Source organism: Zeus faber (assembly GCF_960531495.2).
Source record: "Zeus faber genome assembly, chromosome: 1".
NCBI classification, from domain to species: Eukaryota; Metazoa; Chordata; class Actinopteri; order Zeiformes; family Zeidae; genus Zeus; species Zeus faber.
Genome location: NC_137193.1, coordinates 38,994,592 through 39,020,573, shown reverse-complemented (window position 1 = coordinate 39,020,573; position 25,982 = coordinate 38,994,592). Strand labels below are relative to the sequence as shown.

General features: G+C 46.5%; 1 protein-coding gene across 1 annotated transcript in view; it reads left to right on the top strand.

Moving 5' to 3' along the window:
* Positions 1-25,982, top strand: part of prrc2c (proline-rich coiled-coil 2C) — a 67,012-nt gene that overhangs the window by 26,646 nt on the left and 14,384 nt on the right. The window contains exons 8-21 of the mRNA XM_080016645.1: positions 7,851-7,987; positions 8,452-8,539; positions 9,255-9,396; positions 9,549-10,188; positions 10,375-10,547; positions 11,042-11,288; positions 11,699-11,945; positions 13,579-16,062; positions 16,297-16,457; positions 16,654-16,808; positions 17,493-17,868; positions 18,658-18,743; positions 18,822-19,001; positions 25,192-25,449. Coding sequence (XP_079872771.1) covers positions 7,851-7,987; positions 8,452-8,539; positions 9,255-9,396; positions 9,549-10,188; positions 10,375-10,547; positions 11,042-11,288; positions 11,699-11,945; positions 13,579-16,062; positions 16,297-16,457; positions 16,654-16,808; positions 17,493-17,868; positions 18,658-18,743; positions 18,822-19,001; positions 25,192-25,449 — 5,374 coding nt within the window. The remainder of the gene's footprint in view (positions 1-7,850; positions 7,988-8,451; positions 8,540-9,254; positions 9,397-9,548; positions 10,189-10,374; positions 10,548-11,041; positions 11,289-11,698; positions 11,946-13,578; positions 16,063-16,296; positions 16,458-16,653; positions 16,809-17,492; positions 17,869-18,657; positions 18,744-18,821; positions 19,002-25,191; positions 25,450-25,982) is intronic.

The window sequence follows — 25,982 nt, the reverse complement described above, 5'->3', positions numbered from 1 at the left end:
AGAACTGAACCATGGAGCAATGGAAGAAGGTGGCCTGGTCTGATGCATCATGTTTTCTTTTACATCATGTGGATGTAAGCACCTTAGGGACCTCCAGAGAAGCAAGGCTGACAGTCAACATGAAAAAGGGCAATTTTTCCAAACCTCCCTCCAGTTCCTGGGGCACATTGTATCTGCTGCAGGTATTCCGGTGGATCCAGCCAAGGCTGAGGCAGTAGATTCATTCTCCGTGTCAATGAACCTTAAGGCCATCCAGCACTTCCTTGGCATGGCCGGCTGGTACCATCAATTCGTCCCGAACTTCTCTCAGCTGGCAGAACCCTTTAATGCCCTCAATGCAAGGGAGCCACATTCAAGCGGACACCTGAGTGCCAGTCAGCTTTTGAAACCCTAAATACGTGTCTGGTCTCTCCTCCCATCCTAGGGCATCCAAACTTTAACCTCCCTTTTGTGGTTTACACAAATACTAGTGACGTAGGCCTTGGAGCCGTGCCTGTCTAGAAAACGGGGCTTGGAACAGAAGAAGTTCTGGCATATGGCAGCAGGAGCCTAAACAAAGCCGAGCGCAATTATTCAGCCACTGAAAAGGAATCTTCAGGTGTGATCGGGCCTTGGGGAAGTGAAGATATTACCTGGACAGAAGGTTCTTCACCATAGTCACAGACCATTCAGTGCTGCCATGGGTCTTTCGGCGGGCCCTCCGGCTACAAGAATTTACTTTCGTCGTCGAATGCAGGAAAGGAAAATATAAAACCATATACAGAGCCCCTCACCGTTCCACCAGCACTACCAGCGACTTAACATCTACCTGCGCCACCCTGCTGTCAGTCAAAGGGGAGAGAGGAAAGGATCTGCCCAGGATGACAGAGACTGCCAGCGCTTGTACCAGGCTGTGATGGACAAGGGAGAAGTCACCATAACAGACTCCACAAAATACGCCATTTTGGAGAACAAAGTCTGTAGAGTGCTACGATTACCTCATGAGGTAGGTGGTTTCCAACCAGCACTGCTACAGATGATCCACGCGGACCCCTTGGCTGGTCATTTTGGCAGATAAAAGACCTACAAGAGATTACAAGCTCTAGTATATTGGCCTTGAATGAGCCTCTATTTCAAGACGTTTGTATAGAACTGTCAAGTGTGTCAAGCCTGAAAGCCGCAAGGATGCAGGGATATTACAGCATACTGTGGTAAACCAACCTTGGGAGATGCTTGGAGTTAACCTGATGGGCTCCTTTGACCCGGGAAATCCTCACCAGATCGGGGGTACCCATTTATCTGTTGTCGGACCAGAGAAGCCATTTCATCCCCTCCATCTTCAAAGCCACCTGTGAAAAATGGAGCCTGAAGTAGGCTTGGGCGGATTTACGATTAAATCGTCTATTGGAGATCAACTCCGTCATCGGCGGTCGACTCAATGATCACGATTGATAGACTGGAGGACATATCCCTCTCCGCTCAGAGCTGTTCGGATGATCGGGTCTCACTTCCCCCTCTAGTCCCGTACTGAGACCCCAGCTCCGGTTCTCTGGTTCTGCCGTTGTGCACACATCGCAGGTGCGCAAGGTTCATGAGGAATTCCTCATGAATAGACATTTAGCTATCTCGACACCCATTAATTTAAAAAAAAAAAAAAAAGCACGCCTGATAAGTAGGGCATCGTGTGGTCAATGGGGCAGGTGGTTAAACCCCCCACCCCCGGAACGTACCCGCCACTCAATATTTATGTCTTGTGATATATCATCTCAAAGAGAAACATTTCGATTATTTTGTTTCCATAGTTTCTTACTTTTATGGAAAATGAAAAACGTAAAGCTCAGATTCAAGAGAAGAATTCAGAGAATTTGAGTGGCGTTTTTCTCCTCCAGACAGTAGTGCGCACAGGCTCCCGTGCCTGTCTTTTTATTTTATATCTATTTATTTTCCTTTGTTTCCTACATGTATGAAACAGATTGTTTTATAAACAACGGAGTTAAGAGGCTGTCAAAGTCCTTACTCTGTACTGTTCCAAAGAAACCCGTGCGTCCCCACTGTCTGGACGCTTGTCTCCCCGTTGCTTTCCGTTGCCATGGACTTAATTTAGTAAAAACTGGATGTTTTTGTTTAAATACTTGTAAATAATAAGTCATGCACTTCTGGAACGGGGAGACCACATTTGCCACATAACGTTCTATTTGCGCACGAACCCCACCGTGTGCACACCCCCCAATAAAATCGTATATCACCGATCACTGCCCCCCAGCAATGGGAATTCAGCCAAGCCTGAAGCAGAAAATGACCTGAGCCTACCGCCTACAAACCGACATGACAGAGAGAATAAATTGAACCTTAAAAACAATGAACTTAGAGAACTGCGATAAACACTTATCAGAGTTCCGTTTTGCCCTCAATTCAGTCGTCCGCCAATCCACTGGAGTCACCCCTGCCGAACTGAAGGCCCTCGGAAGACCTGCAGACCTGCTTCATCCAAGGGAGGCTACACCGACCATCCACCTCCAAAACCCTCACCAAAGGACGTCACAGCATTCGCCTAGTGTAACCTCACAAGAAGCCGACAAAAAACAAATTACGACAAGACTCGCCAAGATCAGCAATATCAAGAAAGAGACAGTGTATGCCTCCAGTCCCATCCATTATCTCAAGCAGAAGAATCATTTACAGTAAACATTACATTACATTACATTTAGTCATTTAGCAGACGCTTTTATCCAAAGCGACTTACAATTATTCAAACACCGATGGACGCAGCCATCAGGAGCAATGAGGGGTTAAGTGTCTTGCTCGAGGACACTACAGCATGATAGCAGGAAGAGCCTGGGATCGAACCAGCAACCATTAGATTACTAGACGACCAGCTCTACCTCCTGAGCTACCGTCCCCGCGTAAAAGTGGCTCGGTCCATACTGCATTGTTGCTCAGGTGGGGCCGGTCAATAATGATGTTGTGCTCAGCCGCCGGTGAAATACCACTACTCTTAATGTTTTTTTCATTTACCTGGTGAGGCAGGGAGGCGAGCCCCAAGTAGGTTCTCGTTTCTGGCGTCCAGACTTGCGCAGTGCTTCCCACAAACCGTGACAGGGGAGGTGTGTGTGTGTGTGTGTGTGTGTGTGTGTGTGTGTGTGTGTGTGTGTGTGTGTGTGTGTGTGTGTGTGTGTGTGTGTGTGTGCGTGTGCGTGTGCGCGCGCGCGCTTGCAAAAGTATTTGTACTCGAACTTTTCCACATTTTTGTCACTTTACAACCACAAACGTCAATGTATTTTTATTGGGATTTTATGTGATCGACCAACACAAAGTGGCGCATAATTGTGTAGTGGAAGGAAAATGATACATGGTTTTCAAATTTTTTTACAAATAGAAAAGTGTGGAGTACAATACTTTGTAGAACCACCTTTCGCTGCAATTACAGCTGCAAGTCTTTTGGGGTATGTCTCTACCAGCTTTGCACACCTAGAGACTGAAATTTTTGTCCATTTTTTTTTTGCAAACAAGCTCAAGCTCAGTCAGATTCTATGGAGAGTGTCTGAACAGCAATTTTCAAGTCTTGCCAGAGATTCTCAATTGGATTAAGGTCTGGACTTGGACTGGACCATTCTAACACATGAATATGCTTTGATCTAAACCATTCCATTGTAGCTCTGGCTGTGTGTTTAGGGTCGTTGTCCTGCTGGAAGAAGAACCTCCGCACCAGTCTCAAGTCTTTTGCAGACTAACAGGTTTTCTTCCAAGATTGCCCTGTATTTGGCTCCAACCATCTTCCCATCAACTCTGACCACCTTCCCTGTCCCTGCTGGAGAAAAGCATCCCCACAGCATGATGCTGCCACCACCATGTTTCACAGTGCGGATGGTGATTTACGACCAGAGCACCTTCCTCCACATGTTTGCTGTGTCCCCCACATGGCAAACTGCAAACAGACTTCTTATGGCTTTGTTTCAACAATGGCTTTCTCCTTGCCACTCTTCCATAAAGGCCCAATTTGTGGAGTGCACAACTAATAGTTGTCCTGTGGACAGATTCTCCCACCTGAGCTGTGGATCTCTGGAGTTAACATGGGCATCTTGGCTGCTTCTCTGATCAATGCTCTCCTTGCCCGGCCTGTCATTTTAGGTGGACAGCCATGTCTTGGTAGGTTTGCAGTTGTACCATTCTCTTTCCATTTTCGGATGATAGATTGAACAGTGCTCCATGAGATGTTCAAAGCTTGGGATATTTTTTTTATAACCTTACCCTGCTTTAAACTTCCCCACTCCACAACTTTATCCCTGACCGGTCTGGTGTGTTCCTTGGGCTTCATGATGCTGTTTGTTCACTAATGTTCTCTAACAAACCTCTGAGGCCTTCACAGAACAGCTGTATTCATACTGAGATTACATTACACACAGGTGGACTCTATTTACTTGTTAGGTGACTTCTGGAGGCAATTTGTTGCACTGGATTTTATTTAGGGCTATCAGAGTAAAGGGGGCCGAATACTTTTGCACACCACACTTTTCAGTTTTGTGTGTGTGTGTGTGTGTGTGTGTGTGTACACACACACTACTCCACAAAAGGTTAGGGATATTTGGCTTTCGGGTGAAATTTATGGAAAATGTAAAAAGTTCACGCTACAGTGATATTATATCATGAAAGTAGGGCATTTAAGTAGAAGCATGCAATGGTGATTTCCTCATCTCAAACAATTTATTGAAACAAAAGCCAACAACAGTGGTGGGTATACCACAACAAAAAATGTCAATGTCTCAATAACTTGTCATTTTGCCTTGAGCATCAATTACAGCTTGACAACGACGTCTCATGCTGTTCACAAGTCGACTTATTGTCTGCTGAGGCCTGGCACCCCACTCTTCTTGAAGGGCGGCCCTCAGGTCATTGAGGTTCTGGGGTACAGAGTAACGAGCCTCTACACGGGCACTCAGCTGATCCCATAGGTTTTCTATGGGATTCAGGTCTGGAGAAGGTGCAGGCCGCTCCATTTGAGGTGCCCCAGTCTCCAGCAGCCGTTCCCTAATGATGCCACCTCGATGAGCTGGAGCATTGTCGTCCATGAAGATGAAATGAGGCCTGTGTTGTTCATGCAGGGGCACAATGACTGGATTGATGTTATTCAGGTAGTACGGGCTTGTCACTGTACCATTCACAAAGTGTAGGGCAGTTCTGTATTGACTAGACACACCTGCCCACACTGTAACACCACCACCACCAAAGGCTCGTCTGGTGACAACAGTGGCTGATGCATAGCGCTCTCCTTGACGTCTCCAACATCGTTGGCAGCCATCATTTCTGCTCAACGTGAATCGACTTTCATCAGAGAACAGCACTGAGGCCACTGGTCCCTCGTCCAGCGTAAATGCTCCCTGGCCCGTGCAAGACGATGATGCCTGTGCCTGGTGGTGTGGTCAGGTACCCTTGCAGGTTGTCTAGCAGGCAGACCACGCTGATGTTAACGGTTTTGAATGGTCTGACGTGACACTTGGATGCTTCTCACCGCCCTTAAATGTGCCTGAAGTTGAGTGGCATTCATCATCCGGTTCCTCAGGGCACTGTTCACAATGAAGCGCTCATCAGTGTGGGATGTGGCCAAAGGACGTCCACTTCTATGCCTTTCTGTGACTCTTCCAGTCTCTCTGTATCTCTGTTGCAACCTGCTGATGACGCTCTGTGACACTCTAAGCTCAGTATCCACTTCCCTGTGAGAACATCCTCTTTGAAGCCTCGCAATGTTGAGGTACTGTTGATCAATTGTTAGGTGTCGTCTTGGTCTCATGATGTGAAAATGTGAACAGCATGATGAAGAGGACTGTTTAAATACCAATTCTAATTGAACCAGGAAATGTATCGGTCCATTCATGGATCAAACACCTGTTTTTTTTGCCGTTCAGCTCCTTGTTAGAGAACAGCAAGTTGTGCAAAAAGTACTGAAACATTGAACAGTTGGACATGTGCATTCAAAAGTTTAGAGAAGGTCAAATTAAGTTCACCTGTAAAGGTTATAGTGCATTTTAGGTTCATCCTGAAATTTCACCCGAAAGAGGGGGTGGTGTGTGTGTGTGGGATGTCTCCTCTGAGTTTAATCAAGATTGCTCTTAGACAATGATAGTTATGGCCTATTTCCTGCTAAACCCACCCTGTGGGATGATGTTTTGATTTACAGCCCTGTTTTTCGATCGATCTCGCTCATTTATAATATAATCATCTCTATTCTGCAATAATGTATACCAAATTTGATGTTGATATAGTCAAAATCCAAAAAGCCTCTTGGACCGTGAAAGTCCGCCATGATGGATTATTCGCTAATTTGCATAATGTTAAAAACAGTAATGTGACGAGACTTTTTTTTTTTTTTTAATCAACTCCAAATTCGGTATACACCATAACTGGACTGAGATACACATTTGTATTATAAATAAGCAAGATTGTCGAAAAACATGGCCGCCATTAACTAAGAGCACGTTGCGTATGCCCACTTCAGATTTTGGTTAATACCTGCCCCCAGAGCATGTGCACTAAATTTGGTAAAATTCAGTCCACTGGGTTTTCAGTCAACCAAGGGTTTACATGTTTGTGGCATTTGTTGCGCCCCCTTAATTAATGAGTTATAGACAATTTTCTGCTTAGCCTCTTTTTGGTTGATGGCGGCCAAGTTTTTCGACCGATCTTGCTCATTTATAATAGAAATGTCTGTCCGGCAATGCTGTATACCATATTTGGTGTTGATAAAGTCAAAATCCAAAGAAGTCTATTCACATTACTGTTTACACTTCAGGCAAATTAGCAAAAAATCCACCATAGTGGACTTACATGGTCCAAAAGGCGTTTTTGTAGAGCACATTTATCTCGACTTGTGTCAAATTTCAAGTCAGTTAGGCAAGGTCTAAGGGGCATGGCTTTCCAAAATTGCACTTTTGGGCCTTAATTACAGTGCCACCATCCGTCCGATTTGGCTCATGTTTCTTGGTAAGCATTAGCACATCATTTCCTGTTATTGGGCCAAGTTTCATGTTTCTAGCTTGTTCCAGTTTTAGGGCAATTTGAGATGCGGCATAAGACTACAAAGAAAAATAAAGCCACAAGAAAACAATAGGCTTCTACCCCTTCGGGATTTGAACCCTAATTAAGCAGGGGAAAAACAATAGGGTTTCCGAATTATAAATAAGGGGAATCAAAACTATATTTTTATGTGTGAATCGTCCACGTCCGGACAAGGACGCAAACACAGCTCTCCGTGCGCCCCAATGGGGGAGAGCAACACGGAGAGCCAAGCCTGTTCCTTCAAATAAAACAACTCAAAACAGTGTGGGGCTGGGGCGCAGTGGAACGGGGCACAACTCAGACTCATCAAGAATATTTTCTGTGCATTAAAGCATGCAGAGGGGGTGATCGGGGAGGGATTCACCGAGAAAGTGTCCCCATTACACATGGTTTCCATATGCACTTGTTTTGTCCCATAAGGAGACCTAAAATAACGAACATCTAAAATACAATCCCACTGTTTTGGCACACCTATTGCAGGCACCCCATCCCTGGCGCGTGTCTCGTCTGTACCGTCGGAGAGGCAGACAGGTTCGCAAAATGCGCTTCAATCAATCCCTCTCCCGATGGCACCCTAGGCGACTGCCTATATCGTGCCCCCACCCCCACGAATAGTCAAATATTCCCATTGAACTGACAAAATTCTGATTCGGGTACCGCCCTACAATACTTGAATATATTTATTTGCTAAGCGATGGTGTTAGGTCCTTATCCGTTTTAGGTATCTGAGCTTTTGCTTCGACCATGACTACAGCATCGGATCCGGCCGTGAGAATTGGTTCCTCCCCCCTTAACCTGATTTCCCCTCGTTGTTTGTTCAGAGCCCCTCGTCCTGGCCGTCCTCAGCAGGGCCCTGGTCAGCCCTGGCTCCAGGATCCAGACAGACCCTCCATCGTCAGCGCCACTGAACTCAAGGAGCTGGACAATCTGGACACGGACACAGACGAGGGTTGGGCTGGTCAGTTGCCGTTGATTTACGCTAGAAAATAGTGCTTTTATCTAAATTGCAGTTTGTTGTATTGCATAGTAGAGCTGCACGTTGTGGGGGGGGAAAATGCATATATGGAATTAGTGGAGAATTTGTGTGTTCTCAAGAGTCATCATACAGCTCCTTAAGTGATGGTACAGGTTAGTTGTGTTCCTCCTGCTTGGAGCCACTGGTTTTGCAGCACTTGCACGAGAGAATCCACTTGTTTGATATTCAAAATGCCACCAAAAGACTGATGCTCTTCCCGCTTTTGGTCCCAAATGTTCTTCAAATTTTTGTTGACAACATTGCAAGTGTTAATCATCCATCTATCGGATGGATGGATAAGAATGAAAAATACCATACATGGTGCATCCCTATTCCGTGGAGAATAACCTTTAATTGAAGCAATTCTAGTACTGGAATAACTGCCCCCCCTTCCCCTTGATATCAAGGAGCTCAAATGGAAGTGGACTACACTGAGAAACTCAACTTCAGCGATGACGAAGAGAACCAAGCTGCTAAGGACAAAGGAGACAACTGGTGAGTGTTGCTTTCTGCCATGTTGCCTTCTCTTGTAGGTATGGTAGACAGTATGCGTCACAGGAATTTAAGCTGCAGGACAAAATTAAGTTGGATATTGTGTTCAATGCAGGTAAGACATGCTGCACAGCAGACTCAACATTAGACCTGCAACAACTGATATATGTAATCAGTGACATTGATTATTAAAATAATATTTGTCAACATATTTTGTTTTCAATTTATTGAACGGACAGGCTGTGTCTGCTTCGTAGACCTGGCTATGTCACGCCTTGTGTGGAGCACAACCTGCAAGAGGCAAAGTTGTATTTTGGAAAGATGGTGGATCTGTATGACCTCAGCCAAAGTGGAATACAACCTAAGATATTTAAAGTATGGGAGAATATCTATTAAACACAACCAAAACTGTTCAATAAATTGGAATGTCTGAGAGAAGACAATCTTCTACCATCAAATCCAAAGTAGTCAACAGCATATTTGTTCAAATCAAAGGTCCTCTCTTCACAAAATCCCACCTGACTTTAGTTTAATTTGCAAATGGGTCAAATCATGGAAGTTTGCGGTGCTATGAACGCAATTTCATGGGCCGTTTTAGTGAAGTCTACCAGGTGTGTGTCGCCATCCCTGATGGGGAGGGATTTGGCGTTAAATGGGTTGTGAGACAGAGTGCCCTTTATCAACAAATCTTATTTTGGTGCTTTTTTTTCTGTTTCAGGGAGTGGATGGGTAAAGTGGAGAGGATGAGGTCTCGGCCAGCCGACGGTCATGATGGCTGGAAGGATGGTGTTGACCCCAGAGCGCCATCTCCTGGCGGTATGGGGCAGTACAGTAAAAGTACACCTCCACAGGACTTCCAGGTGAGGCTTCGATACATGCTTAGCTACACAGTCACTTTTGGAATAATTGAATAAAGCTTGATAATGAATGAAAATAAATAAATAAAAAGGCATTAACAGGATACATTCATAGGAGCATGATCAACCCTTTTCTTTCTATATGAACTCTCCAGGCACCCGCTGGTGGTCGCTTGGGCGGTGGAGCCCCTCGCGGTGCCAAACCGGCGTCCGCACCACCGCCTACTGGCGAGGAGGACTCTGAGGCCTGGCGGCAGAAACGTAAGAAGCAGTCAGAGCTCTCGGAAGCTGTGGAGCGCGCCAGACGCAGGCGCGAGGAGGAGGAGAGACGGATGGAGGAGCAGCGTCTCGCCGCCTGTGCAGAAAAACTGAAACGACTCAACGAGAAGCACCGCCCCACTGTGGAAAACAAACCTGCCCCCGTGGAGATAGCCAACAACAACGAGGAGGCGCCAGCGTCGACCATCCGCGAGGAAACCCTGCCACTACCCTCCCCCGTTCCTGTGACGCCTCCCGTGACTTCAGTACCGATCCTGCAGCTCTCCATCGTCCCAGCTCCTCCAGTGGAACAGGTGGAGAGAGACGAGGAGAGGTGTGAGACTGCCGTGGAAGAGGAGCTTCACTTTGAGCCCCGCCAGCCCACCCCCCCGATCCAGAGAACCTCGCCCCCGCCCCCGGAGCCTCAGAGTGTGGCTGAGGACTCCTTGGCAGACATCAACACCCTAGTGGAGGAGAGCCAAGTCGACAGAGCACAGATGCCGATACGAGACTGTTTCAACATGGACGACGGCAGAGGTGAGGCCTGTCGGATATTAGTGATGAAAGATTTGACTCGTTAAGATAGCTGTAAAGCTGCTTAGTATTTTTTTATAATTTCACAAAGAAAAAAACATTTGTCATAAATGTAACAAGATGGATGCCTACAGACATTCTCATGCTTGGTGAAGTAAAAAGGCCTGCTATTTCCTTCCCCTTCCTCAGGAGAGGAGGCCCACCTGCCTCTACCTCGCGTGGATCCCCCCAATAATGAAGAAACTTCCGTAGCCCCTACAGAGCTGGAGGGAGAGGCGGGAGCCGCCATGCGTCCCACCCTCACATCAGGCTACTCAAAGCAGTTCCAAAAGTCTCTGCCTCCTCGCTTTCTCAGGCAACAGGTACGTTGTGAGGCCTACTGAATGAACAGCTGGTGGGAACCTTCTTTTCTGGAATCTCACACTTGAAACTTGTATGCGCTGACTGGAATTCAGGTTACCATAGAAACTCACCTCGTTCCTCCTTCTGCATTGCCAAAGGTTAGAAACAGTTGTAACCTGGATGTAACGTAATGTCCATTTTTTAGTGGCAGTGATGCTAGGTTTGATTTCCCTTGGGGAAATAGTTTTGTACTTTATATCTACAAATGAAATAGTCAGTTGAACAATAAAACACAATATCATACATCCATAATTACACACAGTATAGGAATATGTTGAGTTTGTGTTATGTATGCTTATGTGTAGGTATTAGGTTAAAGTGACATGGACACAGGGCTGGAAGTTTCTCAGTAATTAAATGTTCAGAGAGATTGTGCTCTGAACAGTTCTTCTTGGTGGAATGTTGCAGCGGTCTCTGGTTCTTCCCGTAATCCTCTATTTTCTCGCTATATCAGGAGCAGATGAAGCAGCAGCAGTGGCAGCAGCAGCAGAGCGGAGGCTCCGTCTCTCCATCGGGTGGTGGAGCGGGCGTGCCAGGCTCCCAGCAGCAGCACCGCTCCATGTATCAGCCCATGGGACCGCACCATCAGCATCTGGCCTCGATAGGATTTGATCCCCGTTGGCTGATGATGCAGTCCTACATGGACCCCCGCATGCTGTCTGGGCGACCTCCAATGGACATGCCCCCCAACATGCACCAGGGTAAAGAAAAAAAATATGGGCTTAAGATCGAGGAGTATTAAACTTGAGAGGGAGATTAACCTGTACATGTAAGAATGTACAGTATACAGTATATACTATATACTGTTTTGATATGATGAACATAGATTAAATCATTTACACTTATACAAGTGTAATTCAATGACTTCTAAATGTCTGCTAGTGTCTGCTGTGTGATTGTTGATCATCAGCAATTGCTTTGAAAGAATCCTGACTTGTACAGTATTGTAACATCTTTATTTTTTTCTTGCTGTGCGAAATTACTCTGCCTACTTCTACACTCTGTTAATCTATAGTTCAATATGGTTAACCTTCTTTTAATTAGTTTAACATGAGAAATTAAATATATCAGCAAACGTTATATTTTTGATCTTTAAATTCTTCCCACCCAGCCCCAACTGGCAATAACTGTGTTTTCTCCAACGCAGGGAGGATGACTTCCAAGCAAATTGTACGCAGGGAGCCAGGGGACAACTCCAGTTCCAGCTCTGACTCCTTTGACCATCTGACCAGACCCATTCGCGATCACAGTCTTCCCTCAGAGCCACGCATGATGTGGGGGTCTGAGCCATACCCCCAGTCCGAACCCCTACGATCAGTCACTCCTCCGAAAGGAAGGGAAGATGGCAAGGAACCTAGGTAACACAATATTCAGTGGGGGTTTGGAAGAAACCGGTTGAATGCTATACGTAATAAGTTTTGCCACATTTTGTAACGACCTTTTACACAATGCAAAGTTAATGTATTGCAGGGGTTACAACTTTTTATGGTGAGGATGTAATAATTCAAGGAAGTATGTAAAAAATCACTTCAAACCCCTTGATAATGACTGCATTATGTAATACAGTACAATATAAGACTGTTTCCCACGGTATTAGATTGTATTTGTGGTAGCTGAAGGGGGGGGGGTGTAAGAGAGTGAGTGTCCCCGTTACGCATGGTGCTTTAAATTGGGTAAAGTAAAAACAGTTTTTATTGGCTTTAGAGGAACAGGACACGCTATCGCGTTAAATTGAGCCCGATCGCTCCCTCAGAGGACCCAAGATGTACTTGTGTTTTTGATCAAAGACGTCATCTTATTTAGGAGAGCTTTAATGCATGATGTTTTTTTGTTTTGTTTTGTTTTTCTTTTTGTAAGAAAAAAAAAAATAATAATAATTTGATCGGGGCTATTTGAGAGATTTTTTTTTAAATTATTAACTAAAGCCATTTGTGCTTAATTACTTTTTGTGTGTTGACAAATAACTGACAATTTTGTATGAAATATTTTATGACTCGCCTATTATCTAATTGGCTAAGCGACCATAATGTGACATTTCAGTTGCACGGTAGAGGAAAGTGGCGGCGTTGTGCCATACAGAGGAATAGAGGATTTCAAGCAGTATCCTCTAAATGATGATGTTTAGTGAAGGTGCATGTTGTTTCAGAGCACCAGAGGGCGGATATTTTAATTGGCAGCGCAGAGTTTTTGTTATCCGGTAATAGCCGGTTTTTGACCAGGAAAATCTGTCCAACATATTTCAATCTCTCTGGTCATAATGTCTGAGGAAAACAACTCATTGACAACAGGGCCACTTACATCCATAGTTTGGCGTGTGTTTGGATATTTAAGTAGACAGTAAATATCCATTGTGTTGTAAAGTATGTCAACGAGACATCCCAAAACTTTATTTATTTAGACCTACTTGCCATATTTATTTTGTTTTAGATTTTATCAAAATTTTATTTAAGTGAAATGTTAAAGCAGCTGCTTTTGTTACTTATTCACAAATGGAAATTATTTGATTTCAAGTAGCAATATTCAAAATATTAATTTATTTTTAAAATTGTTAACTGATGGGACTTTTATTTTAAATATTAAATAAAAAATATTTTAGCCAGCCTATCAATTGTTTTTAAGCGCAATAAACACAAATAATATTTTACCGAATCTCTCCCATTTGTCCACAACACTGAAATCTTTCAGGACACGTAGACTGGCACCAATTTTTTGTAACGGGATCTCTGCGGAAGCTGCGAGAAATATGTAAATCAGTCCAGTAGATAACGATCTTATAGGAACCGGTGCCATAGTGGTAAAAATAGAAATATTTGAAAATCAATATGTGGTGGTCAGTGTTGCTATAGTGCCGGGCTGCCACAAATAAATCAATGTATGGGAAACACTATGGAACAATGTGTAAGAAATTATGCATATTGTGCATATTGTTGGGTGCGGACTGTTTGTGCCTCCTCATAAATTGTTGCTCTATTCACTGTGCTTCTCCTGTAGGTTGGACTCTGGCTTGGATCTGGACCGAGGTCTCCCACCCATGTACCCAACAGAGCACGGCTCCATGGACACACACAAAAGTGACTTTTTCCGGGACCCCTTGGAGGGTCTATCGGCGTTCAGCCAGGGCCCGGAGGACACGCCCCGGCCTCTTGAAAGGGCTCTAGGTTCCGGATTTGATCCAGAGGAGCCCGGGCTACCCTGCGAGGAGGAGGTGGAGGCCTTGGGCCAGGTCATGCTCCAGAGGAGCGTGTCTCAGGGCTCTGCCCACTCCCTCAAGCTGGATGAACCCAGGTTCGATGGGCTCCTGCTGGGGGCCAAATCCACGGAGCTCGATGGTGCCACAGAGAGAGCCGAGGACAAGCCGCGGAATGAGCCCTTCTCCCAGGTTGTGTCGGTTGGTGTTAATAGGTCCACACCGCCTGCCGACGGCCTCCACAAGGCAGAGAAGCTTCCCCTCCCCACCGCTAGCAAACAGAAGGCTGATCTGCGTTGGGGGGCGCGGCCAGGGGTGGGCCGCAGGGATGGGCCAGGGGGGGAGAGACCCATACGCCGGTCCGGACCCATAAAGAAACCCGTCCTAAGGGACATGAAGGAGGAGCGGGAGCAGAGGGAGGAGAGGGAGAAGCGCCACGAACGGGGAGACAGGGGGGAGAAGCCTAAAAAGGAAGCACCGTTGAAAGCACCGTCTGCAGCTGCAGCGGTGTCGGAGGGCTCCAGGCCCCCGCAGGGCGAGGGGCCCCGAGAGCCAGCTGAACCAGAGGATAAAACCCACAGCGCGGGGCCCCAGAGAGCCAGGGACCCCCAGCCTTCCTCTGTGGCCCCAACTTCTTCCTCCCAGGAGGAGAAGGCAGAGAAACTGCCTGAGTCCAAGCTCCCCTCCAGGAAGGAGTCCAACCTTCCCCCACGGGCGTACCGGCGCGAGGAGCGAGAGAGAGAGCGCGAGAGGGAAATGGAGCGCGAGAGGGAGCGCGAGAGGGAGCGCGAGAGGGAGCGCGAGAGGGAGTGGCCCGCTGACTCTGGCTTTAAGGGCCGTGGCCGTGGGGAGTATTACTCCAGGGGGCGGAGCTACAGGGGGACATATGGAGGACGGTGCCGAGGAAGCCGCGGCCGCAGCCGGGGAGAATACCCGTACCGGGAGCCCCGCTCACGAGCAGACCTCCCCGCCGGCGGGGGGGGGGGAGGCAGTGCCAACGCCTTCCGCAACCGTGAGGAGAGCGAAACGCGTAGCGAAAGCTCTGACTTCGAGGTTGTGCCCAAACGCCGTCGGCGTCGCGGCTCCGACACGGACTCTGAGAGTGAGGGTGGGCGGGAGTCTGCCAGCGACACGGGGCCCTCAGACCGGGAGCCCAGTGCCAAACCGAGCCGACCGCTACGACGGGAGCTCCCCGGGGAGGCTCGCTCCGGCCCCCAGAAGCCAGGCTTCGGACCCCCAAACCTGGGGGAGAGAGGAGGTCCCAGAGTTGATGAGGACAGCCGTCCCAGGCCGGGATTCCTGCCCAAAGGGGAGCCTTCACGACGCGGCCGTGGTGGCCTGTACAGCCGGCGAGGAGGCACCAGGGACCGGGGGGGATCCCGCTCTGCCCCCCTCAGGAGGGTGGGACCCAGAGAGTCCCCCCAGTGGCCCTCCAAGCCCATGGAGACGTTCCGGCCTGAGGAGACAGAGTCTTCCTCCTCCAGGTATGACCACCCCCCTCCGAACGACCGACGACCGCCTAAATACGACACAAAGAAGTTCGGGGAGGGGGCGCCACAGAGCAGCCGGGAGCGTGAGCGCCCGCGGCGCCCGCGGCCTGCACGGCCCCCGAGGCAAGACAAACCGCCGCGTTTCCGTCGGCTGAAGGAGAGGGAGGCTGCGGTGTTAGCCGGTGGGGAGACGGTCCCCGTTCCCCCCACTCCACTACCCACAGTGCCTGCTGCCACCACTACCCCTGGCTCTGCCCCCACCTCCCTCTCCCCAACCCTGTCCAGAGCCCCAGGAACTCCCCTCACCGTGCCTGCAGAAGCAGGAGCCACCATGCCTGTCCCTGACACACCCTCCCCGGCGGAGACGTCCCTGCCGGACAGCGGCAGCCCCCCAGGAACTATCCTGGGCACCAAGTCGCCCGACTTGTCCAACCAGAACTCGTCGGACCAGGCCAATGAGGAGTGGGAGACCGCCTCTGAGAGCAGCGACTTCAACGAGCGGCGAGAGCGTGAGGAAAGACGAGGAGCACTGGAGGCTGCCAACGCAGCAGCCGCCGCTGCTGCTGCTACCCCGGCCGTGCCTCCCCAGGGCTCCTTGACCCCCAATAAAAACCCTCCAGAAGGAGGGTCTGGGGCGAGACGCGAAGGACTCTCTTCTGCTGCGTCCAAGAGGAGCTTCTCCAGCCAGCGGCCGGCGGAGCGACAGAATCGTCGAGGGAACAGTGGAGCCAAGCCTGGTCGCAGCTACGCAGGGGGGAAGGGAGAGAGGAGGGGCGGGGCCAAATCGGGACGCAGAGGGTGAGTGGAAATGTTTAATTCTACTAATTCCAACTGGCAAATATGTTCTGGTGGATTTGAGGGTATGCCTCATATGTTTGCAGGGGGACTGAGGTGATGCATTTAATACAATTCCAGGTTGTTTACTCACCGGCAAATAAGGATAATTAAAATTGTATTTTTTAATAACAATTCTGTCATCTGTGTTGCTTCTGTATTGTTTCTCTCTTACCTGTGGATATGCGTCTCCCACAGAGCTGCAGGCCAGCAGAACCCAGAATCCTCTGCTGGCAGCTCAGCCACCCAGAGAGCCGCTAAGGAGCCGTCTGCTGCCCGCCGCAAAGATGACGCCAAGCAGGCCGCCAAGAAGCCCAAAGAGAACGCTCTCTCTCAGTTTGACCTCAACAACTACGCCAGTGAGTGGGCCACACACACGCAACCTTTTCACTTTTGATATCAGAGCCCTTTTACAGTAGCAGCAGCTCCTTACATTTCTGTGTTTTTATAATCCTGAAATTTGCCTTCCGGATTAATCAAGTCTTATATTGTAAAGAAGTTATGATATAACAGTTTCTCAATATGAGATTCCTCCTCCTGATTCCTTCTCTTAAGGCGTGGTGATCATTGACGACCATCCTGAGGTGACCACCACTGAGGACCCCCAGTCCAGCGCCAACGATGACGGATTCACAGAAGTGGTGTCGCGCAAGCAGCAGAAACGGCTGCAGGATGAGGAGAAACGGAAGAAGGAGGAACAGACCCCCCAGGTGAGATGAGACGAGGGTAGAGCAGAGTTCAGATGAAGTATTGATCAGTGCTGAGTCGTTAACAATTTAAACAAAGAAACATCAGTCTGTACTTTCATCTCCCTTTCCTGGCATCAGTTTATCCCTGGCTTGATGTGCTTGTTTAATCAATTGGAATGTAAAAATGCATTCTATTTTTGCACATGGGCAAATGCGCACAGACACTTAAATAACAATGAAGGAGGGTATTTTATTACCTAAGTATTACCATGACTGTACTACCATTGTAAATACTGCTATTATTATTTCCATCATAAATATTTATCCTATTGTTATTATTAACACTGCTGTTATATTTTAAGATTATTATTATCATTAGTTCACTACTATGCTGCTATCTCACAAGACTATAAATATTTCTATAAATATATATTTATAGAAATATGTATGTGACTATGTAAAAGTCACTTGCCTATATTGGGCTCACTGATTAGCATAGTACTACTCCCTATTTACTTCTGATAATAGGTGTGTGTGTGTGTGTGTGTGTGTGTGTGTGTGTGTGTGTGTGTGTGTGTGTGTGTGTGTGTGTGTGTGTGTGTGTGTGTGTGTGTGTGTGTGTGAATAGTGTCATCTTACCAATAAGGAATCTCTGACAGTGAATCAATATGCTCTTTGGATCTAATATAAATTCTTCTCTTCCAGAACTGGGGTAAGAAAAGCTCTGGTGAGAAAGGCCGGGGGGGCGGAGGAAAGCTGCCGCCCAGATTTGCTAAAAAACAGTCATCTCAACAACAGCAGCAGCAAGCCTCCCAGCCTCCTCCTGCTGCTGCCCCACAGGCACTGCCCCAAGCCCCTATCTCCGCCCCCCAGCACGCCCACCCTACCCCCTCCCAGCCTCCCTCTCCCCCCCAGACTCTGGAAGGAGCCGTGGCACCCCTACCTCCCATCGCCCCCGCCACGGTGGATTTCACCTCCAAGACGCTGCCTCCCGCCCCCGTGCAGGCGCACAACTCCCTGGGAACAGAGCTATGGGAGAACAAGGTGGCGGGCTCCGCCGTTCTCCCCGACGTCAAAAAACGTGAGTCTAGGCACCTCCTCTGTGGTTCGGTGTGGTTAGCATGTCTCCAGTAATGGTCTTCAGGAAGCTGTATCTTTACTAGGACTGGGTATTGTGTAGGCTGTCATGACACTATTTTGATACAAAGGGTCATGATTCAATTTCAATTCGATATTGATGAGATGGCTTCCAATTTGATTCTATATAAACATTTTATACATCACAATTGCTACCCATTTTTCATTTACCATCTGGAGTGCATTACAAAAACATTTCATTGAACAAATTCAGTCTAATACTGTTTTCACACCAAAACCCCTTAAAATAGACGACTGACACCTTTCCCTTTGCCAGGAGAAATACCGTTTTGTTTTTGTTTTTTGTCTGGGCTCCCGTTTTCGACATCACAAACATCCTGGCAAAAGGGTGTGTCATGGTTCTAGTGTGATTGGGAACAAAGCAGTAATGAGACAGTAACTTTAATAAACACATAACTGTAAAACTTGAAAGGAAGTACTGAGAAAAAGAAAGTGAAACAATACATTTGAAGCGTCTTTTGTGATTATTTGCTCCCAAAATGATTGGTTTTGCAGCAGCTTTGCTCAAAAGTTGCGATGTAGTTGCTGACTTATTATTATTTTTTTGTTATTGCAAGTCAGAGAATTGCAGTGGAAAAAGTCACAATTGATGATTATTGTTTGTGTTCAGGGTTTACTAAAAAGTTTATCCCCACTCTCACGCGCAATATTGTGTTACTTGTTTAATTCCTGGAGGTACACACTCTTCCAATTGCGCTGTGTTTTGTTCCAGTTGGTCCCATCAGCCCTCCGCAGCCACCCCCGGTCAGCGCCTGGAACAAACCGCTTACGTCCTTCGCCGGTGCCGTCAGCACTGAGGTAGGTCTACCACTTTGGTCTCACAACGCAAATGCAATGCACAAAACCGGTTAAAAACAAAGTGTGTGTGTGTTTCAGGGTGTGAAGGGGGAGGGCGGCGTGGAGTTTGGGATGGACAGCATCCAATTCGGAGCTCCATCGTCTGCTGGCAGCACTGACAGCGATGGCGTTCCAGCACTGCTGGAGAGTGACAAACTTCCTGCTCCAAAAGAACAGAGGCAGAAACCCCCGCGGGCTGGACCAATCAAAACACAGAAGGTAGTGAAGCCCACAGTGCTCTGTCCAGGTGTCTGCAGCTCCTTAAAAAGTTATTAAATAGCCTTCACTTTGAATTTTCTAGTGCATGCCCGGTTAGAATAGAAGACTTTGTTAGACATTTGAATGGCACAGTAAAATGTCAATGATTCAGTCCTTAGCATGCCCATTCAAAACCTAAGACGTTAGATGTCCCAGAACACCATCAGCAGAATACTCAATAAGAGCTCAATAAGAACTCAGCGGTTAAAGAAGCACAAACTTGACAGCAAGAGGAGTTGGCAGTGGCTTTGCTTTAAATGAAGGTGAAAACAACAAGATAAAAAAATAGTGAAATCAAACTCAATGTCATTTATTGCCGTGCTCCTCAAAATAAGTACATCTAAAATTAGCTTGCATTATTTTTTTGTTCGGGGCCACAAGGCCAGACAAACTCTTAATGTTGTGCGACCATCATGTAAAAGTGATCAACCGTGCCTCTGCTTATTTGTGCCGATGCATTAGAAGTTGTGACAGATGATAGTGAAATATAGAACGCAGAATCGCGATTGTGGCGTCTCCCCTTGCGGCTGCCTGTGCGAGCACCTTGTGTCGATTACGCACATTTTGGTATTTTTTAGTATTTTTAGAGCTTACAGAGCTTATTGTGCGTAATCACCGGGTGTCTTGACATTTCACTGCATATATGTATGACTGTATGTATATGTATGTGACAAATAATCTCTTGAACTTGAACAATGGACCAGAGATCGCTCTCTCTCTCCATTGCACAATCCACTGTCCTCATCCAAGGATGTCCTTGGTTTAAAATGTTCATATCATACAAGTAGAAACGAACCAAAAAAAATAGATCTAATACACAGAACACGGCAACCGCACAGGAGCTGCAGAGGAAGGCGCATCACTAGAGGAGGAAAAAAAAACACACACACTGGGCTTTCACTCTTCAAGTACTTAAGCACAGCCTTGCTATCCGTCAAAAAGATCAAGTTGTGAAGTTCCAGTTCAAGCTCTTTCTTCAGATTCTTGTCCATCTTGATTGCAACTATGGCCGCGGTCAGTTCCATTCTTGGTATGGTTGGAGACATCAAGGGCGCAACCCTTGCCATCATCAGGGTGGATTGAACCGTTTGCAGTGCGCAGCAGTAGATAGCTTGTTGTTCCGTAGGCGTCTTGGCTCACGTCAGCAAAGTGATGCAGCTCTGCAAAGACTGGCGTACCAAACTGCTTTGTCTTGAGGCATCGGTCAACTTCAAAATTCTCAGATTGTTGCATACCTGAGATCCACCTTTTCCAGTCCTAAACGTTGTCTGCCAGATCTTCCTCCCAGCTATACTTCTGCCGGCATAAATCTTGCAGGATTCCTTTGGCGGGCAGTACTACTGGAGAGAGAGAGCCCAATGGATCAAAGAAGGAACTGTCAAGGGGAAGCAGGCCTCTACTACTGTATGGTCGATCTTTGAGGTTGAAGTTGAACTGATCTGATTTGGCACACCACTGGATTCGCAATGCTCTCTCCCTTTGTCAAGTTGTCTTCATCCAAGTCCAGATCTTGAAACCGTTGCGCACTTTCTCTTCAGGAATTGAGTTGAGCAACTTCTTGCTGTTGCTAGCTTATTTTGTCAGTCAATATATACCTTTTCCCAACTCCTCAAGTTAGCGCAAAGGGTGATTGCTGTGTCTTCATCTGTAATTGACTTAAGACAGTCGTCTACATAAAAAAAATGTCTTGACTGTTTTGGCAGCTTCTTGACCAAACTCATCCTCAAAATCTGTTTCACATTTCTAAAGCCCATAGGGTGCAACACTTTCCGATGATGTTGCGCCAGAGATTGGACCAACATTTTGTGTTCAAGTTCCTGCTTGTAGTTCCCATCAGACCACCAGATAAACCTGAAAAAAAAGTCTCTTCATTGCTGACTCTGACCTGGTGGCACATGGCCTCGACGTCGGCGGTAACTGTCAGTCTCTTGTTGGAACCTCAAGAGGACCTTCACTGGCAAGTTTGTTAGGTCCAGTCCCTGCAGGAGCTGTTGGTTCAGCAATGTTCCGTGGAAGCTTGCTCCACAGTCAAGGACAACGCACAGTTTCTGCTTGACTGAATGTCTGAATCTGTGGTGGGGGAGATACCATGTTCGCCCCTCGATTGGCTTGTGTTCAGCACTGTCCAGCTTCACCACCTAGCCTTTCTTGAGGATGTCATGCATGGAAGCAACATATTCTGCATGAAACTTCACATCCCTAGAGAATATTTTCCTTAAGTTCAATACACGTTGCTCCATGACTGATCTGTTGTTTGGCATGCACAATGACTTATTCCTCACCGGAAGGCATACACTGTAATGACCATCAGCAAGTTTTGAAGATTGGGCCAGTAGCCAAGCTCTTCTAGCTTTGACTTCTGTCAGTTTGCTTTTCTCAATTATATCGCTTCCACCTCTGAGTGGTCCATTTACCATCCAGCTTATGGTGGGGGCTCGTCGCCCAATGTTCCAGAAGGTCCTCCCATTCCTTTCCAAAACCTTAGAGAGGGCGGTCTCTAGACAGGTTACAGAGTACCTGTCAAGAAACAACCTTCTTGATACACTTCAATCTGGCTTCAAAAGTGGTCACTCCACCGAAACAGCCCTGTTGTCTGTGACAGAGGCCTTAAAAACTGCTAGAGCTGCTGCCAAATCCTCGGTTCTCATTCTGCTAGACTTATCAGCTGCTTTTGACACTGTCAATCATTGCATACTCCTGTCCATACTCTCAAGCATGGGCATAACGGGCAGTGCACTTTCCTGGTTCGAATCTTACCTCACTGGGCGCTCGTTCAGTGTGACATGGCGAGGCCAGCTGTCCCCTCCAGACCCCTCCTCTTTGCCATATACACCACCTCACTGGGCCCGATCATCCGCTCACATGGCTTTTCGTATCACTGCTATGCGGATGATACTCAACTCTATCTGTCCTTCCCGCCCGACGACCCTACTGTCTCGACGCGGATCTCGGATTGTCTCGCTGACATATCCACATGAATGAAGAATTATCATCTTCAACTTAATCTGGCGAAAACGGAACCGCTGGTCTTCCCGGCCAAACAAGGTATTTATCACAACATTGATATTAAAATCGACTCTCTATCTCTTGTTCCTACCAAGGCTGCAAGGAATCTTGGTGTCATTATTGATGACCAACTGACATTCTCGGACCATGTTGCCGCCGTCTCCCGGTCCTGCCGCTTCGCACTACTCAACATCCGAAAAGTCAGGCCGTACCTGACCCAATATGCCACTCAACTGCTGGTACAAACCTTGGTGATGTCCCGTCTCGACTACTGCAACGCCCTCTTAACAGGCTTGCCGGCCTGTGCGGTGAAGCCACTTCAGATGATACAGAATGCGGCCGCGCGACTGGTGTTCAACCAGCCAAAGAGGGCACATGTCACTCCGCTGCTCATCGAGCTCCACTGGTTACCTGTAGCCGCCCGCATCAAGTTCAAGTCTCTTATGCTGGCCTACAGAGTGATTGCTGGGAATGCTCCCGCCTACTTAAATGCTCTTGTAAGAGCACATGTTGCCCCCCGGATGCTGCGCTCGTCAAATGAGCGTCGCCTGGCTCTGCCGGCCATACAGCCACGGCAATCCAGGCTATTCTCATTTGTAGTTCCACGTTGGTGGAACGAGCTGCCAAAAATGACCAGAGCGGGGACCTCCCGCTCTGGAAGCACCTGAAGACCCAGCTCTTCAGTGAGTACCTCCTGTCCTAACCTACAATTACTTAGCACCACCTTGCAGTATTTATTGTTACACGAATGTTGTTGTTACACTAAGCTATGTCGCAATGTAGCTTGAATGTTTTTCTCCCTTGTAAGTCACTTTGGATAAAAGCGTCTGCTAAATGACTAAATGTAAAGGAACGGGAGGAACAAACTAACTAATATTGTTCTCACGGCGTATGGTCCATCGTCCACACTGTTGACCACTTGTTGTAGCTCCATCACCTTGGGAACATTTTCTCCTATGAGTAATGAAATCTCTGCTTGGATGGTGGGAAGTTTCACCTCCTTTAGGTGAGGCCAACTGTTAACATCCTCTCTGCGGGGGGATATTGTCTTTTGGTTACTGGGATGGTTTTTTGTGATCACACCTCTGCAAGTTCGATAAACTGGTTGCCATCCATCACAATACAGGTGTTAGCAACAGATTCATTTTCCATTGTTCGCAACCGGATGCTTGTATTGCGTCTGTTCGTGTTGATTGGTTTATCAGTGACTCTGTAGCGAAAGTAGTTGAGCTACCCAGATCCAAATATGCATACATTGTCACTGCCTTTACACACAATGGAATGATTTAAAGCACACAATCTTCCTTGCCGGACCCCGAGAAGCCAAAAGTTTGTCATTTGTACCAGGGCACTTCATATGGATGGGTGTTCACAACTTTCTTTTGCTGTTTCTTCTTGAGTCTTTAGTGTTCATTTGCAGCAGTGTGGGATGCAGTCAAGAGCATTCTTGACATTGAACTTTTTCTTTGCAGCTGCTGCTCATGTAACCGTGTTTCAAACATGCAAAACACAGACCTTTGCTTCTCAAGAAGTCAATCTTTTCTTTGTGTGGTTTGCTCTTGAGTTTTCTGAAGACAGTGAGGGTGTGTTGCTCTCCTTTGCAATAAACAAGAGGCTTGCTGTTTGCGTCCGCTGAGAGAGTTTGTGTTGATGTTGCTTGTTTGTAATTTTCCGTCTTGACTTTGTTTCCGGTTCTGGGGGGACAACAAGTCGACAAAATCCTTGAACTTCACTCTTTTGTTTGTTTTTGTTTTTTTGTTTTTTTGTAGGTCGCAGGTAGACTTGCTCAAAGTTTCTTGGAATTTGTATGGAAGCTTGTTAACCAGGGCCTTTATGTTGGCTGTGTTCAAGTCTTCCATGTAGCTAATATGTCAGTGTTGAAACAGCCTATGAGGAATAAGGCGAAGGACTGTAGCGCAGCGCCATCTTCTGGCTTGATTGTATGTGATTTCGATTGTCAACAGTGCGGCCTTCAGTGCCATGTTCGATAAAGGATTTATATTCAAACACTTGAATGTTGGAATAGTGACATCGGGAAATAAAGATGCATTGTGATTCTTCACAAGGTACTCTGTGACCTTGGCTTGCTGAGAGATGGTTTTGCATAGACTATCAGATAGAAACTGCAATAGATGATATATGACCGGAATCTCTCCCATTTGTCCAGCAAATTGAAATCTTCCAGGACATATTGACCGGCACCAATTTTTTCTAACAAACTCTTTTCGATTATCCCAAAAATTCTCCCTCACCATAAATTGTTGCAAACCAGAATTTAGGTCACAAAAGTCCGTATGCAAACAACTAAATTCAGCACGCAATTTATTTTTAACAATGCTGACATTTGCATCATCTTCCATTAATTTCTCAATTTGCTTTACCATGCTGGTTAGCTGGGATAGCTTTTACCTGCGTGCCTGGACTTGTTCTATAGCCTTGTCAGTTATTTTAACTTTTTGTTTTTCGCTGTCTTGTTTCTCTGTAACTTTACACACACAAGCTTAAAGTTACAGCTCGTTTTTTTCGACTAATTATGTTCTAATGAATGGAGCCTTGGTGCCCAATCCAAACATCCATGCATACACTCGCCAAGTTTAACGGTACAGCCCAATTGTCCATTTCCAGTTATATTATCAAAATATAAATAATACAATTAAAGGTGCCCAGTTACTAGTAAGTAGTAGCCATAGCACCTATTCCCAAATACAATAAATGTAATATAAATAAGATATTATACCTTTTAAAATTATCATACACATTTTAAGTGCAATGAACAAACAACAAATTTATTTAATTACTGTAAATATGAACTATAAATATCTCAACCTGTAAACACTGAATAGTTTTTTTTATTCCTTGTAAATCAAATTAACCACATAGTACTGTTGTTTTACGTACTAACTTTAAGTTAGCTCTTACACCTAGATGACCACGTCAATTTGTTCTTATCTTGTTCTGAACACTTCTTTTTGGTCCAACACTTCTTTTGAAGTGTAACTAACTTTAAGGTGTTAAGTTAGTTGAAGACGTCCCCAAGTCTTATTCCCCACCCATGAAACGAAAAACTTCCAGAAGAACCACTTGGAAAATGTCATTCTTTGGAAATTGTATTTGTCCTCTCAACACTATCATCCCTCCCCCGCAGCTCCCTGAGATGGAACCGGTAGAGACCAAGGAGTACAAGCCCGGTCCCATCGGTAAAGAACGTTCTCTGAAGAACCGCAAGGCCAAGGATGCACGCGGCGGGGACAGTGAGGGGATGGAGGGAGGGGTTCCTGGAGGCGGAGTCAGCAGGGCCACGGACTCCAGCCCTCCCACCAGCGACGCCGCCGTGCCGGAGCTGGGCGGAGACATCGAGGGCATGATCACCATCCCCTCGGCCGAATACACCAGCATCTCCAAGGTTCGTAGCCTGACTTAGATATCAGTTAAATTATATTGTTTCAATATCTCAATTGAAAGAAAATTGTATTCACAAATTAATTGAAATTCTTCTAGTTAAATATTTTCATTATGAATGTAAGAGTTTAAAGCAGTTCTCATGATTTTTAAAATGTCAATATATCGATATTGAATCGTATTGTGAGACATCTCTTCAATATCGGACTGACTTGTGACCATTTATATCTAAATCTCATCTTGAGATTCTGCCCAATATCAGCACTAGTTATCAGGGTCATGTTACCATGCTGTTTTATTGATTAGTGTCTATCCCAAGGTTTCCAAATTTCAGAAATGGTTGAAACATGTATTTGACAGTAAAATGAATTGTCAATGAATATGTTTACAAGCTTAAATGATTCTTTATCTTTACTTTATCTTTGGCTACTTTATAATACTAATATTAAGATGTGCTGCATTCAATGCGTGCTTGTTAATTCAAACTTGTGAATTGGGAGGTGGAAAGCTTATCACGTCGTCCGTAGTCATGAATCC